The 17,325-nt window shown below is 45.8% G+C and overlaps 1 protein-coding gene across 1 annotated transcript in view; it reads right to left on the reverse strand.

Moving 5' to 3' along the window:
- Nucleotides 1–15,386: 15,386 nt before the first annotated feature.
- LOC126525169 (polycystin-1-like protein 2) overlaps nucleotides 15,387–17,325 on the reverse strand; it is a 31,117-nt gene continuing 29,178 nt past the window's right edge. Inside the window, exon 10 of the mRNA XM_050173222.3 lies at nucleotides 15,387–16,372. Within this exon, the coding sequence (XP_050029179.3) occupies nucleotides 16,049–16,372 (324 nt within the window). The 3' untranslated portion in view covers nucleotides 15,387–16,048. The remainder of the gene's footprint in view (nucleotides 16,373–17,325) is intronic.

Consider the following 17,325-nt stretch of genomic DNA (forward strand, 5'->3'; position numbering starts at 1 on the left):
TAGGTGCACGTTAAAGAACCCCAGGTGGTCGAAGTTTCCGGAGTCCTCCATTACGGCGTGCCTCATAATCAGAAAGTGGTTTTGGCACGTAAAACCCCATAATTTAGCTTTCTTTTTTTAGAATAGCATTGAAAATACATTTCTTAAGTAATATGTAGCCGCTTAATATATTAAGCGCTGAAAGCATTTTTCAAGAAGAGTAACTATATAGCGATTATATAGCAATACTACAGCAATTACATGGACACTCCAGGCAGATCTCTGCCGTCGGCGTCTCCGTGAGGTTCCGCGTAAAGTTCAAGGGCGATAAAATCGTCGCCCCGCGCCTTATGCTGTATGTACGACTGAAAGCGTGCGCGGGTGAGCCGGCGAACGCGGCTCGATCTCGCGTGTGCGAAAGAGGAATGCGGGCCGAAAGCGCGCCGTCTCCTGTCGCGCGGGAGGCACGGGGCTGAGGTACGGCTGCTGCTTACGGTGCGGCCGTGCGGGCGCCGTATCTTGAAAGTGACCTGCGACGTGGCACAAGTGTGCGCCCACGCGGGCCTTATCTTCAAACACACAGAGACAACGCTGTCTCTGTGTGTCTGTTTCTTTCCACGTCCTCGTCAAGTCGCGCTTACAGATTATATCATTGTTAATTTAGTGAGCAGGCGAATGTTTACAAGTTTATACGGTCGATAAAACTACTATCCTTACTTCGTATAGCTATCTGCTAATTTGCTATCGCAATCGGTGCTTCGCCTTTCGAGCGAAACTGCAACTTTTTGTTGTTGTTGTTGTTGTTGGTGTTGTTGTTGTTGTTTCTTGGAGGGGGGTACACGGTTTGATTAATGTCTCCGAACACTGCGAAAGCCTCTGATTTCCTTTCATCGCCGTCATTCCCACACATCAGAAACTTACGCTAAAAGTGGCGTTACGTTAAACTCTGTTTCTTTAACAAAATATTTAGACGTTCTGCTGCCACACGAACTTAATTAGCCTTCTCGTGTAACGAACATTGTCAATTAAGCTATGGCGTAACTTGCGCTTAGCCCATCCTCCTACTAAATTGCTAGCTTACGTAACGTTCCGTCATCCCAAACTGGAATATACGCGTAGAGCGCGCCTATAGTGTTCCTGGATATTGTCCTGCAGGGAGCAGAGTTGCGCATAACTTATGTTGAATTCGAATGGCGGAGTCGGAGCAAGTTTTTCTGCTCGTTTCGGAGCAAGTTTGTTTCAATGACAGACTGAGGGAGGGAGTAAAATGTTCCAATGAGAGTGTCGGAGGGGATTCAGAGCGGGAGTCACTCCGTGGAGCAGGAAAAGATGCTCCGCCAAAATCGGCGGAGTCGACCGTAACTCTGCGTGACGTATTTCCTTTACCACGTTTGTCTGCTGCGAGGCGCCACCGGTCCCGACTCGTGAGGAAGCAAAAGCTGCTGCACGCTTGGCGAGATATCCATTCCGCACTTTTAAAAAACAACAGTTTAACGGCACTGAAGAGACAAGTGACCGGTGCGGCGGTGCTGGGAGCAAACAGCGGAAGGAAATGACAACACGCAAGGTAACCTGGGTAACTTGGTGATAGAACTTCCGCTTCCGCCTTGCTCCGGCGGCGCCATAGAGTTAGTAGAACAACTCTAGAGGAAAAGCTAGGCCGGAAAAGTGGGAACCTCTAGGGCGCCGCCCTGTTGCTACTGGTCAATGTAGCCAGCGCAGTTATTATTGAAAGAGCTGAAAAGAAGTACAGGTCACCTTATGCTTTGTCATTTAAAAACGCATACCTGATGGCTTTATGAAGGTGGTGCGTTAATATTAAGTTTACAGAAAGCGATCGCTAAGTGCGTGACTTATGTAAATCATGATGTACGCATTCATGCAATAAAGGATGACGCGCATTTCGGTTTCGAATCTCTTTTTTGGATGCGTAATAGTTTCGCACAGTTTAGATTTGACATGCGATCGCGCGTCGATATTGGACGCTATGGCACATTCGTGCCTTATGTGCCACCGAAGCCCCGAAGTGCTCTGGCATATACCTTCAAAGGTAAGTAAACGAATGTATCTCCTTGTTCAGAACATCACGCGAGCAGACAGCTCTTGTGATGCATCGCAATCGTTTGAGAAGCGTCACAGTAGAGCATTTTTCTACATGCGGAGCGGTGTTTTTATTTGCAGGTTTCCCTTCAGTAGGAAATTGCTGGACAGGCGGACCAGCGCACCGGAATTGCACTGGCGAATCCACAAGCAAGTCATAGAATCTGTGTAATTGTTTCACTTTGAACAATCATGCTTCTACAAACGCGCTACAGTAGAAAAACAGCCCGATGCCGAGCATTTCTGTTCCACGAAGCAATCAAGAGGTGAGTGCCTAATACGGACGAAATCGAGTGCATGAACACACATATTAATAGCGTAGGCGTTTTATTAACTGTGCAATATCTTCAACACCTCCTTGCATGCCATTTCATGTGGCATATCGGTTCTGGTCACAAATTTGTGCAGCGAATCTATTTGCATGACTGAGGTTTTTTAGCGCACGAAAAGGGACGAAAGACAGTGGCAAGACGCGGAGACCATGATCGACTCCGGGCCTGTGGGAACGTTCACTTGCACTTGATGCTGAGTCTTTTACATGTATCCATAAACTGCAGATATGCACATCAGATCCCTACGAGCATTTTCAAAATTCAATTATTTTAGACAACAGGCACATATGCAATACTGACACAATCTCAAATGCCACTTAGCAGCTTAGATACATTTTTGTTGAGTACACTCGCAGGTAAAATAAGTAGATCACGTGGACAGCTCCAGCTCATTTTCCTTAAATCAGTGTGTACAAGGGGTATATGCCAAAATAACTTTTTTCTCGCGCACCGATTATTTTGCTGTATAAGCAAGAGAACCCACCACATTAGTGTAACATGTCTTGTACATCACACTAATACGTGCTTTAATTTACCAAGTCAGATGAGTTACTTTTATGGATCATTCAGTCAAATCACACTGCAAGCTGCATTATTCAATCTTCAATTGGATTTTGCAAATGTTTAATGAAACATGTTTTCCTGTTATGCAGATATGCAATGGCAAGCCCTTCCGTGTGTTCCAAAGGTAAAATTTAAGCTCTAAAATAAAGAAGACATTTCTAGTCAGAAACAAGAAAAAACTGTGAATGCAGAGTATCACAAGCCAAAGGTACAGAAATTATGAGAAGTGTCGGATGATTTCAAGGAAAGAATGCTATTTCAAAATGCAAGACTCTTTAGTGGAGGTCAAGCAAGTCAGTATAGGTAAAATACTTTGCAAAATTATGCGAGTGAGGGGATGTCAAACAATGGGCCAGGAAATGCGTTGTTTTTCTGCAAAACAAAAGCTGATGATTGTCATTACATAAGTCACTTTAGCATCATGAGACTGCTGCTTGACAAATTCAGAAATAAACCAAGAAACAAGACCCGCAAAAATAAAAATAAATAATGATTCTCTCTCCACACTGGGATAAATAAAAAGAAACACATCACATCTAATGTGGACATATCAGACGCCTTGTGAAACAGTTTCGAGCTATGGCACTTGCCGCATAGATGTGGGGGGCCTTGCACTAATAGTGATAGTTACCACTGCATTTAGAAATTGAAAGCATTCATGCAGGCAAGGATGATTCTTCATATTTTTGGCTACCACTTCAAAGGCCTCCACCAAGTGTTACAATGCTGCATGCAGCCATACTAAGGATCTCGTAGCAACACTTGCAGGTAAGAAGCAGAAGCAAAGTGCTGGTGTGTTCTGGACGCAATGTTTGAAAACTTTTAGGCAAGAAGAGTGCAAGAAGCAGACATAACAACTGCATTTATTTCCATAATTCCCCATTTGAATGGCCTTTTCTTTTTGCTTAGACAATGCCTATGCCTAGAAACAGCAGCTCCCGCATACAGACTCCGCAAGCCAAGAAACCGTGGAGGCAAATGCAGGTAAGAGGCAAAAAGCAATAGCATTGGTATCGACATTCATCTAATTTCTTTTTCTTTCGTTTAGGCAGCCAGCACACCTCGAACAGCCACCTTGACTGCGGGTGTCCTAGTCGCCAAGGAAACATTTGAGGGAAAGTGACAGGCAATGTGAACAGCCACTTCTCTATGTAAACGATACTCTTTCTCTCGGATGACTCCTACGCCTCGCCACGCCAGCACACTTGTGCACAAAGATGCCCCGGAGGCACGTGCAGGTCAGAGGCAAGAAGCAGTGGCACTGGTGTCGACATTCACCCAATTTCTTTCTTTTTCTTACACTGAGGCGGCCAGCACACCTCGAACAGCCACCTTGACTGCGGGTGTGTCAGTAGATTCCTGTTGTACATATGCTCATAATAAATTTCAGTAAACTTGGACTTGATAATAAACTTGAAGGCAAATAAGACATTCATGCATTGTACACATACAACATATGTTATATTTTGCAGTGCTACAGAGCGTATTTTGAAGCTTCCCCCTATATTTTGCACCTTTAATTACGTATGTGTTGTGTGGCCCTCAATGCAGTTCATGTTGTAGCAGCTGCTTTGTCAGTGTATCGCACATTGGCTTAAGCTTTTGATATCCACATACTTCTCTCACATATACAAAATAAGGTTCTAAGTAGTCCTCAGTGTTACAATAAAAACTGAAAGTAAACAATCCGATCGTGGAATTGTGTTTATTACAGGGATTCCTATGACAGTTACTGACAAATTGACATCTTGACCTGGTCAATCCGTCATGGCGAAGAATTGCATGAAAAAGGGGTATGTGTGTGTGTGTTTGTAGTGGGGGGTGATAGGATTAGGGCAGTACGAAAAAACGCACCAACACCGTCCTCTAGACCCCTTCCGTAAAGTTACCGTAACAAAGCATATTATGCAGAAAGTTCATAAAAGTAACTCTGATATTACTACATACGCCCGACGACGCGAGCTACATATGCCATGACTCGCATTCGCCACTGCACCGGATGCCCTCCATATTATTCTGGTTAATTGTGTTCACTGCACCAAGGCAAAAGAAAGATCGTGGGCGCCGGTGCCTTTAAGGTATCTCTACCTTGCGAGGCACCGCTGCGCGTGCCAGGGGAGCTGTCCGTGCGAACACTCCCTGGCACACACCTGCCTCGGCGGCCCCAACCTACGTACCATTCTGCTTCGAGCTTTGATCCCCCCACTGTCCCTTGGGTGCCCTGGAGTTCCTGCGACGCCTGCTTTATTATAATCTCAGGTGCTCTCCTGAGACTTCCGTTTGTCGGTTACATGTGCCCTACAGCTGGATCAGTACTTATAATAGTTTTTTTAAAAAAAAACCCGATCCATCGTTGCGACGATAGATCGCGAAAGCGGCTTTTGCAACATACCGCGCCCGTGCGAAGAGAATTACGGAACGCCAACGAGGAATCTGACCACTGCTTCGAGCTCGTAACCTCGTCGAGTGACACTCCTGCAACAGGCGTGACCGCTGAAAACCGCATACTGCCGGAAACTTCAACAGGATCATCCTTCGGTTGCATAACTGCCACCTGCACGGTCAACATGGACCACACCCACACCATCCCGCAACATAGAATAAAGGACCAACGTATAAAGCCCAAACACATGGCTGCACGCACACCACTTCACGACACTACAGGCGAGACGCCATGCTGCTACGCTGCTACGGTTGCCTGATTAAAACTGACTACTGTCACCAAGTCTAGCAAGCGTCTTAGGAGCTGGCAACCTCAGCGCGTTGCAACATGGCGGCGCTCTTGCGGTTCCCGATTTCAATGCATGGGCCATATGGGTAGCTTGTCCTTTAGAGCCAGTATAGTAACTCTATGGGCGGCGCAGGCTGTGTTCCACTCGCGGATCTGGAGGCGTTGCTCTACGCCAGAGTCGAGTGCTCGCTCGCGGAGTCCGTCGGCTGCTCCGACTCCGCCATTGGAATTCAACATTATCCGGCGCCGCTCTCACCGCTATTCGCCGAGCGCTATCGCGTGGTACAAAATGACGTAAAATGTTCAACTGCACCGCTGCGAAGCCAACTTTACGGGCGTGACACCGGCTCGTCGTTTCCGTCAGTGCAATCGACATTGCAAACAGCGGACCGTCGAGCGTGCGTTTCGTTCATCGGCTCCGGGTTGCAGGTACAGTACTCGACGATATTGTGTCAAGGACCTTGGTGAAATAATATGAAACACATCGTATTGACACTTGCATTCCAATATGACGGGGTGCAGCACACCAAACTGCACAAAGGGCAAGGACAGTAGCAAAACTTCTTATGCGGTGCCGTGCGGAGGAACAGACGTGCGCCGGCAAATAGTATGGACACTGCGTATGGTCGGAGACCGGTCGGCTCCGAAAGGGACCAGGATATGCTAGGTGAGTTGGCCTTGTGTACAAGTAAAGCAACATGTATATTTAGTAACACCCCTGTTAAGGCTTACATGCAGTAGCATTCTGCACACCCCCTTCTCTCTCTGATAGAGAACCGTCCAGGTGCACAGATACACGCCTTGTTTCAAGAGCACAAATCACGACTCCCACAATCACCTTTTTGGCAGTCGGACCTCTGCTACCCACCATGGCTTCTGCAAGCACCGAAAATAGAAACGTCAATCGAAGGGCTTAAAAATAAAAGCAACGTTTCCACATTAGCAGCAAAACAATTAGCGTTACATCACCTATTTGACAAGTACCAGGAATCTATTCACGTCTACACGGACGGGTCTGTTTTCAAAGAAAGTGCGACTGCAGCTTATGTTATACCATCCTTAGAGGTAGAGTACGCTTGTCGACTGGGACGCACGTCGTCACCAACAACAGCGGAATTAGTGGCCATTCTCCAAGCCACTCAGTTTATTAAAAGATATGAGACACCAACAAAGTGGGTAATTTGCACGGACTCCTTATCCGCTTTAGCATGTCTGGAAAATATTGATAGCAGCCAACCTCACGCACTTAGGCTAACTCAGGCTAATGAAAGAAAACATGAAGTGATATTACAGTGGGTCCCCTGCCATGCTGGTATAACAGGCAACGAACTAGCGGACTCATTGGCAAAATCGGCCCATAAAGATGCAGAAATTCAGCTCATTCCTTTATCACCAATGGACATAAAACGGATATTGAGAGTATTAAAGAAAGACTTGTGTATACGTCAACATGGTTTAATGAGAACACTAAGGAATCAATCCTTTACGAAGTAGACCCTGACCTCAAATACCAGCTTGATGTACAACTTTCTAAGAGTGCCGAGACATTAATTCATCGACTGAGCCTTGGGACAGCATACACCAAACATTTCCTACATTGAATGAAACAGGCTCCTTCCCCGGCTTGCTCATGTGGCCAAGACGATGAGGATGTCCGTCATCTACTCCTCGAATGCCCCATATACGAGATGCAAAGACGGCAGCTACAACAAGAGCTACACTCCATTGATCCTCACCGGCCTTTCTCACTCGCAAAATTGCTGGGCCCATGGCCATCGAAAATAGCCCAGCGAAAAGCATTGAACGCGCTTGAACATTTTTATGAAGACACAGGCATCATTAACAAATACTAGGTATTGCACTGAATAATCGCACGATGTCACTGTAACGTTCTTCTATTATTTGTAATTATTAGTGCTTGTATATTACGTGTTATACATTTTTTTTTTGTGCGTGAATTGTTTCAACACTGTGTAATTCTCATCTCATCTCATCTGTTTATATGCTCATCTAAGCCTACATCACGGCCGTTTGTGTGTGTTTGTGACTTTGTTTACGAACTCATTGTGGTGCAACTCGCACTTGACTTTTATACTGTTATGTTCATGGGCGTATAGGACTGTGCTGTGGATTTCTGACCGTATGAAGTGGTTTCTGTTTCTTTTCCTACATATTTTTTTATATTGTTGTTTCCGCTACGAGAAAAGGAGTAGCCGTCACCATTATAAGGTGACTACGTCTCTTTCTTTTATTTTCACTTCAATAAAAAAAAAAAGGCTGACATGCGTACGCCTGGCATCAGAGGTTGTTCTCTTGCATGATTTTTGGCGTATATGTACAGCGCGACACACGCGGGACAAAGAATGAAGGACACGTTAAGTGTCGTGCTGCAGATACACGTCAAGAACGTTAACCTACCAGTACGCCCAATTCGCTGTGTTGCTTGTGCGATTGTTCTGACTATGCGGATCTAGACAGTGTGTTCAAAACAGAGTAAATACTAGGAGGTACAATTTGCCCGTTGTACCCTGGTTTTTCTCTCCTCTGTCATTTATTTTATTTTTTGTCGGTGTTTTAATTTTCATGTAACGTTGATTGATATGCTAGTGCTTTTTTTTTTTTTGTAATGCGCGAATAACCGGACACAAAAAAGAGGCACACGACACAAGTGTGTCTCGATATTCGCTCTGCTTGCTAAAGAATGCGTTCGTACCAACATGCCCGGCTAACCACTATTCTGAAGTTATATTAAATTTACCTACAGTTCTGTAGTCACATTTTGGTATCGAGAGTCATCGATAGACATACAGATGGTTGTTGTTTGCACTACTTTGTTCGTTCGATGTTTAAAGACTCGTGGGCTTCTGCTAGATATCAGACAAAGCACAGCTGTTGAATATTTAGCATGTTTCTGCGGTTAATTGTGTTTACTTATCACTGAAACTGCTTTTATCCAGGGCCACTCACAAACTTTGCAAGTTTGTCATCATGATGTGACTAGTGCAATAAGATAACCTGTTGTTATTTATCATAGCTTACTGCATTTCCAGTTGCTATGAATCCTCTCCCCCCCCCCCCTCCCCAAGGCTCCAAGAACACACACTTTTGCCCTGCTGCCAGCAGCCATTCGTCATCCATTCCCTTGTACGAAATTAATTTGGTGTAGAAGCTCCTGCACCTTGAATCTTTTTCCACTTGCAGATTTGCTCCTACGAAGCAGCTGTTTAGTCTGCGGTACGAATGAATCGTAAAAATAAGCTTTGCATAAGATGTGTGCATGTGAACATTTGAAATGCGTTTAAATCTACGTGTCTGCACCACATATATCGAAAACGTGCAGCTTCTGCGAATGACGGCTAGTGATAAATGAAGCCCTAATAACGAAGCCTACGGGATTATCTGTCTGAGCTATAGATGTCGGATGCTCGGTTGCCATAGTCGGAAGTTCGAATCCTTCTATATTTTTTTTCTTTTTTGACGATGGTGAGCTTGAATTTCACCTCCTCCGGTGCACTACATCTGCAAGCTTGGAGTAATGCCTGACACCGGCAAAAGATGCTGAGAGCGAGTGTGGCTATACTAATCGAGGTACAACCAAATTAGGAAGGCCCACTAAGTTTCAGCAAAGACACTCCCTTACCAGAACAGGAATTGGCCTCCCTGGTGCAGTATTCGGCCACTCCCTCCCTGATGACTCATTGAATCAACTGATGGCCCTCAGTCCCCAGCAGCTGCGCTGACCAAGGTGGCGGCCGGACCTGTAATGCAGCAGAGGGTGCTAAGAATCTCTGGACCCGGACAGGCCGCCAATGGAAACTGACCCTGGCAACCTTTAACACCCGAACTCTGTCGAGTGAGGCTCGACAGAGATACCAGCAGTCATAAAGGCATTGCGTAATCAAGGAGAACAGACCGCTTACGTAAAAACCTTGGAAAATATCTAGAGAGATTCCACAGCCACCTTAATTCTACACAAGAAAAGTAGGAAGGTATACCTATAAAGAAAGGAGTCAGACAAGAAGACACAATCTCTCCAATACTGTTCACTGCGTGCTTGGAACGAATATTCGAGCTATTAAACTCCTGACTATCATTGTAAAGGAAGGTATACAATCAGCGCATTTTACCAGTGCTAACATATGGAGACTGGCAAAGAAGCTGGAGAACAAGTTAAGCACCGCTCAAACAGCGATGGAACGAAGAATGCTAGGCATAACGTTAAGAGACAGAAATAGAGCGATTTGGATCAGAGAGCAAACCGGTATAGCCGATATTCTAATTGACATTAAGAGAGCAAAAATGGAGCTGGGCAGGTCATGTAATGCGCAGGTTAGATAACCGTTGGACAATTAGGGTTACAAAATGGGTACCAAGAGAATGGAAGTGCAGTCGAGGACGGAAGAAGACTAGGTGGGGCGATGAAATGAGGAAATTGGCGGGCGCTAGTTGGTATTGGTTGGCGTAGGGAGTAATTGGGAGGGGGTAATTGGAGATCGCAGGGAGAGGCATTCGTCCTGCAGGGCACATAAAAGATGATGATGATGATGATGATGATGATGATGATGATGATGATGATGATGATGATGACTGACATAACTGAAGACACGATCGTTCCCTTGGCGACGATCATTAATCGGCGGGCTTCGGCAGCCAAAATGCGTTGACATAGTCGTCCACTTTACGTGTGTAAAATTTTCATCAAGCACTCTTTAAAATATTCCTTGCCTTCTGGCCTCGGCGACAGAGTTAACTTCATATGCATGATGAAAAACATTGCACCGCTTTTTGTTGCTAGCTACAGCGCGTTTGCACGCGAACCTTTCGGCTGTCAGTCAGGATTTTATTTCCGGGAGCGAGGTCGTACCCCCTATATGTGCGTTCGTGCGTGTGTTAGTATACGTGCGTGTATATACGCACATACAAACTAAACACCTCGGGGGTTTGGAACCCTGCCGCCCTCCGGCTAGGCCGATGGCTCGAGTGTTGCCTGCATTAAAAAGTGCAATAATGTTAAGCGCTTCCGAACAATTGCCGCATGTAGCTTGCCACCAGCAAAGAAAACAGCAAATGGAACACCGCGCGGCATTTGCCGCCTGCGTGCGCGAGGAATGGCTTCGCTGAGTAGCTGGGAGATAATGGCGGACCTATGCACAACTTAGCGCAACTCTTTGTGTCTATGCTAAGTGTATATATTTCAAGTAGTGCAATTATGGACAACAGGCGATTTTTTAACAAATTCCCGAAAATCAAAAACGGATCACCCCCGTTTAGTGTTGGCTTCTTGTTACGGGGTGTTAAGTTTCTGTTTGAGAGTAAAGCTTGTGTCGTAATTTTCTTTTCTTTCTTTTTTTTCTTTTTGTTCTTTACTTCACATCTCCTTATGCTCAACATAGGACGCAGAGCCGAATTTTGCCTTCATTCCTGTTTGTTTCCGTCGTCTCTAAACAGAGTTATACAAGGTGCCCTAAGGCCTAAAACCTTTCGGAGTGGCACAGGGACTTGATTCCGCGTGCATCTTCGACCTGTCCAAGGGGAAACCGTCATACTTGTTTTGGCTATAGCGCCCGCCCTTTATCGAAATCCAGGCGGCCTATTCGTTGACAGTGGGTTGATTTCACTGAGGATCAAAATTAGAGCTATAACCACTCCTAAGAGGGCATTATTCTTTAGAAACGAGATTCTCGTTAGAGTCAAGGCGCGTCATTAGAAAGAAATGGAGTCTGGTCATACAAGTCGCGTAAGCCGAGCTGCAGAAAACGGCTGGTACCTTCTCCCAGATGCTCATGCTCGATTATAACAACACAAAATCACACCTCACTTGGATATAGGCCGACAAACTGGTGGCCAAAACAGAAAGGACATTAGGAAAGTGGCAATGAAATATTGAAGCGGCGATAACCTACTTGTCTCTCTACATCAGCATCGCAACTACCCATGACAACTGTAGACAAACTTGAACGTTGCATACAACCTGTGCGTCCTACTAACCCTTTGTGGGGCTCGAATTACCTTCGCTTTGCCCCATCTGCAACTATTGATTGAACTTCGCAGAATTATTGATACGCCCTGAAGGCGAAATAAACGTGTAATACCCCAGACACACGGGCACTCTAAAGTCCTTTAGGTAAGGGGACATCTACCGGAAAGGCGTTCAAGTGCAGTGACACACGACAAAGGAGTATCTCCTTTACGGCAAAGGAAATCGCGCAACTACTTTTCGAGCGGAAAAGGAGTTACTCTCGCAAACAGCGTGCACAACTCGTCAATAGAAGGAAACCTGCCACACAACTACGGTGCACATAGGCATTTTTTTTACATTGCGAAAATGTTTTAATTGTTAGCGGTGATACAATTTGTCGAATAGTGAAGATTTCCTCTACCTATACTCTCAAACGCTCGCATAACGTCGCTAGTGCCGCCATGTTGAATTCCGGCAGTGTCGTCGTCGTTTGCTGCGCGCATGTGGTGTGTTCACGTTGCGAGATGGAGACTGCACAATCAGCGCCCGCAGGAAATACCCAGAAGAAACCACAGTTGTTGGAATAACACATTGAATAACACGCGTTACGCCTGCGCGCACAAAGGAAGGGACGACAAAGACGTGAAAAAGGACGACAGAAACGTGGGCATGCGTGGACATCACCAGAATAAACATCACGCACAGCAAAACACCGGCTGCACATAGTTGCTGGACCAAGTTAAATGGATGCTAACAACGCCTCCGGCCTACTTCTTGCCTACCCTGGCATTGAAATCGCCCATTAGTATACTGTATTTTGTTTTGACTTTACCCATCGCCGATTCCACGTCTTCATAGAAGCTTTCGACTTCCTGGTCATCATGACTAGATGTAGGGGCGTAGACCTGTATAACCTTCATTTTGTACCTCTTATTAAGTTTCACAACAAGACATGCCACCCTCTCGGAATTCTATAGCATTAACGAGAAGGTGGCATGTCTCGTTGTGAAACTTAATAAGAGGTACAAAATGAAGGTTATACAGGTCTACGCCCCTACATCTAGTCATGATGACCAGGAAGTCGAAAGCTTCTATGAAGACGTGGAATCGGCGATGGGTAAAGTCAAAACAAAATACAGTATACTAATGGGCGATTTCAATGCCAGGGTAGGCAAGAAGCAGGCCGGAGACAAGTCAGTGGGGGAATATGGCATAGGCTCTAGGAATAGCAGAGGAGAGTTCTTAGTAGAGTTTGCAGAACAGAATAATATGCGGATAATGAATATCTTTTTCCGCAAGCGGGTTAGCCGAAAGTGGACATGGAGGAGCCCGAATGGTGAGACTAGAAATGAAATCGACTTTATACTCTGCGCGAACCCTGGCATCATACAAGATGTAGACGTGCTCGGCAAGGTGCGCTGCAGTGACCATAGGATGGTAAGTACTCGAATTAGCCTTGACTTGAGGAGGAAACGGAAGAAACTGGTACATAAGAAACCAATCAATGAGTTAGCGGTAAGAGGGAAACTAGAGGAATTCCGGATCAAGCTACAGAACAGGTATTCGGCTTTAACCCAGGAAGAGGACCATAGTGTTGAAGCAATGAACGACAATCTTATGGGCATCATTAAGGAGTGCGCAATAGAAGTCGGTGGTAACGCCGTTAAACAGGAAACCAGTAAGCTATCGCAGGAGACGAAAGATCTGATCAAGAAACGCCAATGTATGAAAGCCTCTAACCCTACAGCTAGAATAGAACTGGCAGAACTTTCTAAGTTAATCAACAAGCGTAAGACAGCGGACATAAGGAACTATAATATGGATAGAATTGAACAGGCTCTCAGGAACGGAGGAAGCCTAAAAGCAGTACAGAAGAAACTAGGAATAGGCAAGAATCAGATGTGTGCGTTAAGAGACAAAGCCGGCAATATCGTTACTAATATGGATGAGATAGTTCAAGTGGCTGAAGAGTTTTATAGAGATTTATGCAGTACCAGTAACACCCACGACGATAAGGTGAGAGAGAATAGTCTAGAGGAACTTGAAATCCCACAAGTAACACCGGAAGAGGTAAAGAACGCCTTGGGAGCTATGCAAAGGGGGAAGGCAGCTGGGGAGGATCAGGTAACAGGAGATTTGTTGAAGGATGGTGGGAACACTGTCCTAGAAAGGTTGGCCGCCCTATATACACAATGCCTCATGACCTCGAACGTACCGGAATCTTGGAAGAACGCTAACATAATCCTAATCCATAAGAAAGGGGACGCCAAAGACTGGAAAAATTATAGACCGATCAGCTTACTGTCCGTTGCCTACAAAGTATTTACTAAGGTAATCGCAAATAGAATCAGGAATACCTTAGACTTCTGTCAACCAAAGGACCAGGCAGGATTCCGTAAAGGATACTCAACAATAGACCATATTCACACTATCAATCAGGTGATAGAGAAATGTGCGGAATATAACCAACCCTTATATATAGCCTTCATTGATTACGAAAAAGCAGTTGATTCAGTCGAAACCTCAGCAGTCATGGAGGCACTCCGGAATCAGGGTGTAGATGAACCATATGTAAAGATACTGGAAGCTATCTATAGCGGTTCCACAGTCACCGTAATCCTCCACAAAGAAAGCAACAAAATCCCAATAAAGAAAGGCGTCAGACAGGGAGATACGATATCTCCAATGCTATTCACAGCGTGTTTACAGGAGGTATTCAGAGACCTGGAGTGGGAAGAATTGGGGATAAAAGTTGATGGAGAATACCTTAGCAACTTGCGATTCGCTGATGATATTGCCTTGCTTAGTAACTCAGGAGACCAATTGCAATGCATGCTCACTGACCTGGAGAGGCAAAGCAGAAGGGTGGGTCTGAAAATTAATCTACAGAAAACTAAAGTAATGTTTAACAGTCTCGGAAGAGAACAGCAGTTTACGATAGGTAGCGAGGCACTGGAAGTGGTAAGGGAATACATCTACTTAGGGCAGGTAGTGACCACGGATCCGGATCATGAGACTGAAATAACCAGAAGAATAATAATGGGCTGGGGGGCGTTTGGCAGGCATTCTCAAGTCATGAACAGCAGGTTGCCACTATCCCTCAAGAGGAAAGTGTATAACAGCTGTGTCTTACCAGTACTCACCTACGGGGCAGAAACCTGGAGGCTTACGAAAAGGGTTCTGCTGAAATTGAGGACGACGCAACGAGCCATGGAAAGAAGAATGATAGGTGTAACGTTAAGGGATAAGAAAAGAGCAGATTGGGTGAGGGAACAAACGCGGGTAAATGACATCTTAGTTGAAATCAAGAAAAAGAAATGGGCATGGGCCGGACATGTAATGAGGAGGGAAGATAACCGATGGTCATTAAGGGTTACGGACCGGATTCCAAGGGAAGGAAAGCGTAGTAGGGGGCGGCAGAAAGTTAGGTGGGCGGATGACATTAAGACGTTTGCAGGGACAACATGGCCACAATTAGTACATGACCGGGGTAGTTGGAGAAGTATGGGAGAGGCCTTTGCCCTGCAGTGGGCGTAACTAGGCTGATGATGATGATGATGATGATGATGATGACAGCAAAACACCGGCTGCACATAGTTGCTGGACCAAGTTAAATGGCTGCTAACAACGCAAAAACGCGAATAATATAAACGACAGTAAGCATTATTAGCCATCAACAATGAAAAAAAAATATATTTTTAGGTTCTACAGTAGCTAAGTGTAATTAAATACGCAGCTTTTTAAAAATGTTTTCTTTCTTGTGGCTTTAACAGCCAGCGCTATTCTTCTTGCGGCGTTCATCTGAGGAACTACCTAAAGAAGTTCAGTGCGGTGCCGTGTGTCATCGGCGCAACTCCTTTCTGCAAAGGGTCCTTCAGAGTAGCAAAAGGGGTTTACTGGAAAGGACTTTAGTTTTGCCCGTGTGTCAGGGGTATAAGACACCAACCGAAAAAGACGCATAACAAGTTTTGGCACCCGTTCTGATGTACTCCTTCGAACAGTCCCTATATGTTTGTTTTCTTTCTTTCTTTCTTTCTTTCTTTCTTTCTTTCTTTTCTTCCTTTCTTTCTTTCTTTCTCTTTCTTTCTTTCCTTCTTCCTTTTCCTTTCTTTCTTGCCTTCTTTCTTTCTTTCTTTCTTTCTTCAGCAAGCGTGAGATTAAGTGTCTTGAGCGCTCAACACAGAAATGTGTGGCCCAACGCGCCAGAAAACCGTCCAGGGGGTCAAGCCATCTCTACAACAGCGGCGGGTACGTTAATCATTTATTGCTTATTCTAAATTTGAATATGAACCGAAATGTCTATTTCATTCTAGGAAACGCGCACAGAAAACTGCGCCACAGTTCTTCGAGCAGTCCGCGCTTCCTCGACCGCGACGCGACGCGTCACGGCCTCAGGTCTTCCGGCAGCTCGGTGAGCGTGTTGCGGAGGCTGTAGTCGTCCACTTCCGGCGGCCTCGGGATGAGCCGGGCGAGGCAGGCCGAGATGAGGATCACCTTGAGCGGCTCCAGGATGATCTCGTTGTGGAGCAGGCCCGTGAGCGATCGGAAGAGCCACTCCTTGGAGCGCTTGTCGCCGTACGAGAAGCCGTACAGGCAGATCACCGCCGAGCACACGAGGGAGCCGGCGAGCGCCACCACCCAGCCGACCAGCTGGAACCACCAGGGCAGCAGGCCCCGTCGGCCTTCGCGCACAAGCCGTGCATACTCCTGCGCGGGCGATATTGGTTTGAGGCATAACGTGGGATGACGCGTTCGTATATACAAAAATACGCAGGCCATTTCTGTGCCACGCCGGAGCCCTGTACAATAGCGAACAAATGTCAATGAATCTTGGAAATGATATGACTTCCCGAATCCTTCGTTATGCAGACGACTTCAATGTACATATGTTGTGCATGACAGGACTCGCAACAATAAAGGCTAAGCGCGTTTAACAAAACAAAACTTTTATTTAACTTGAATTCAAGAGAATCTTAGTGAAAGAAGCCACTCAATTTACGACTGTAGGCTATTTTAAGGCATCCGCAGGTTCACAAATGCTTGGGCCACTTGTCAAAGTATTCGACTTTCCGTTTAGCCGGGTTTCTTTTTCGTCGGGGCCAAGGGGCCTACCATGCTACACTGCATAGTGTGGACATTCCCACGATGTCATTGTTGTGGTATCGCCTCGCGCACAGCAGCTCAGTGGCGGCTGCGGAGAACAGCGGCGACACCCCTTCGTGCACCCGACACTTTCACCCCCTAAGCCACTCGCTTGTTCCCGCTTAACTAGTTACCCAACAGGTGTGTGAATTAGTGCTGGCTTTAGCCTAGATACTTTTTGTTACTTCCACATCTCCTATTCCACATTTCATAAGATAATGCTTATTTTATTGTCAGACATACGGATTTCAGGATTCGGCAGTCTAGAGGTTCGTGTGATGCTTGCGCGCCACGAAAGCCAGACACCGCGAAAGAAAACTGCCAAGATCGTCATAGACATTTTAGCATGTTATGGGCTCCATTCTTTCTAGCTCCACTTTTTCCCAACCAACGGGAAGGGTAGCAAACCGGAGACTTGCCTTATAGTGAGCCTCCCTGCATTTCTTCTGTCTCTCTCTCTCTCTCCCCGAAAACAGATTTTACGCAGCCCCAATAACCTCCAGGTAGGATTATACGAA

Source organism: Dermacentor andersoni, chromosome 3 (genome assembly GCF_023375885.2).
Source record: "Dermacentor andersoni chromosome 3, qqDerAnde1_hic_scaffold, whole genome shotgun sequence".
Classification (NCBI taxonomy): Eukaryota; Metazoa; Arthropoda; class Arachnida; order Ixodida; family Ixodidae; genus Dermacentor; species Dermacentor andersoni.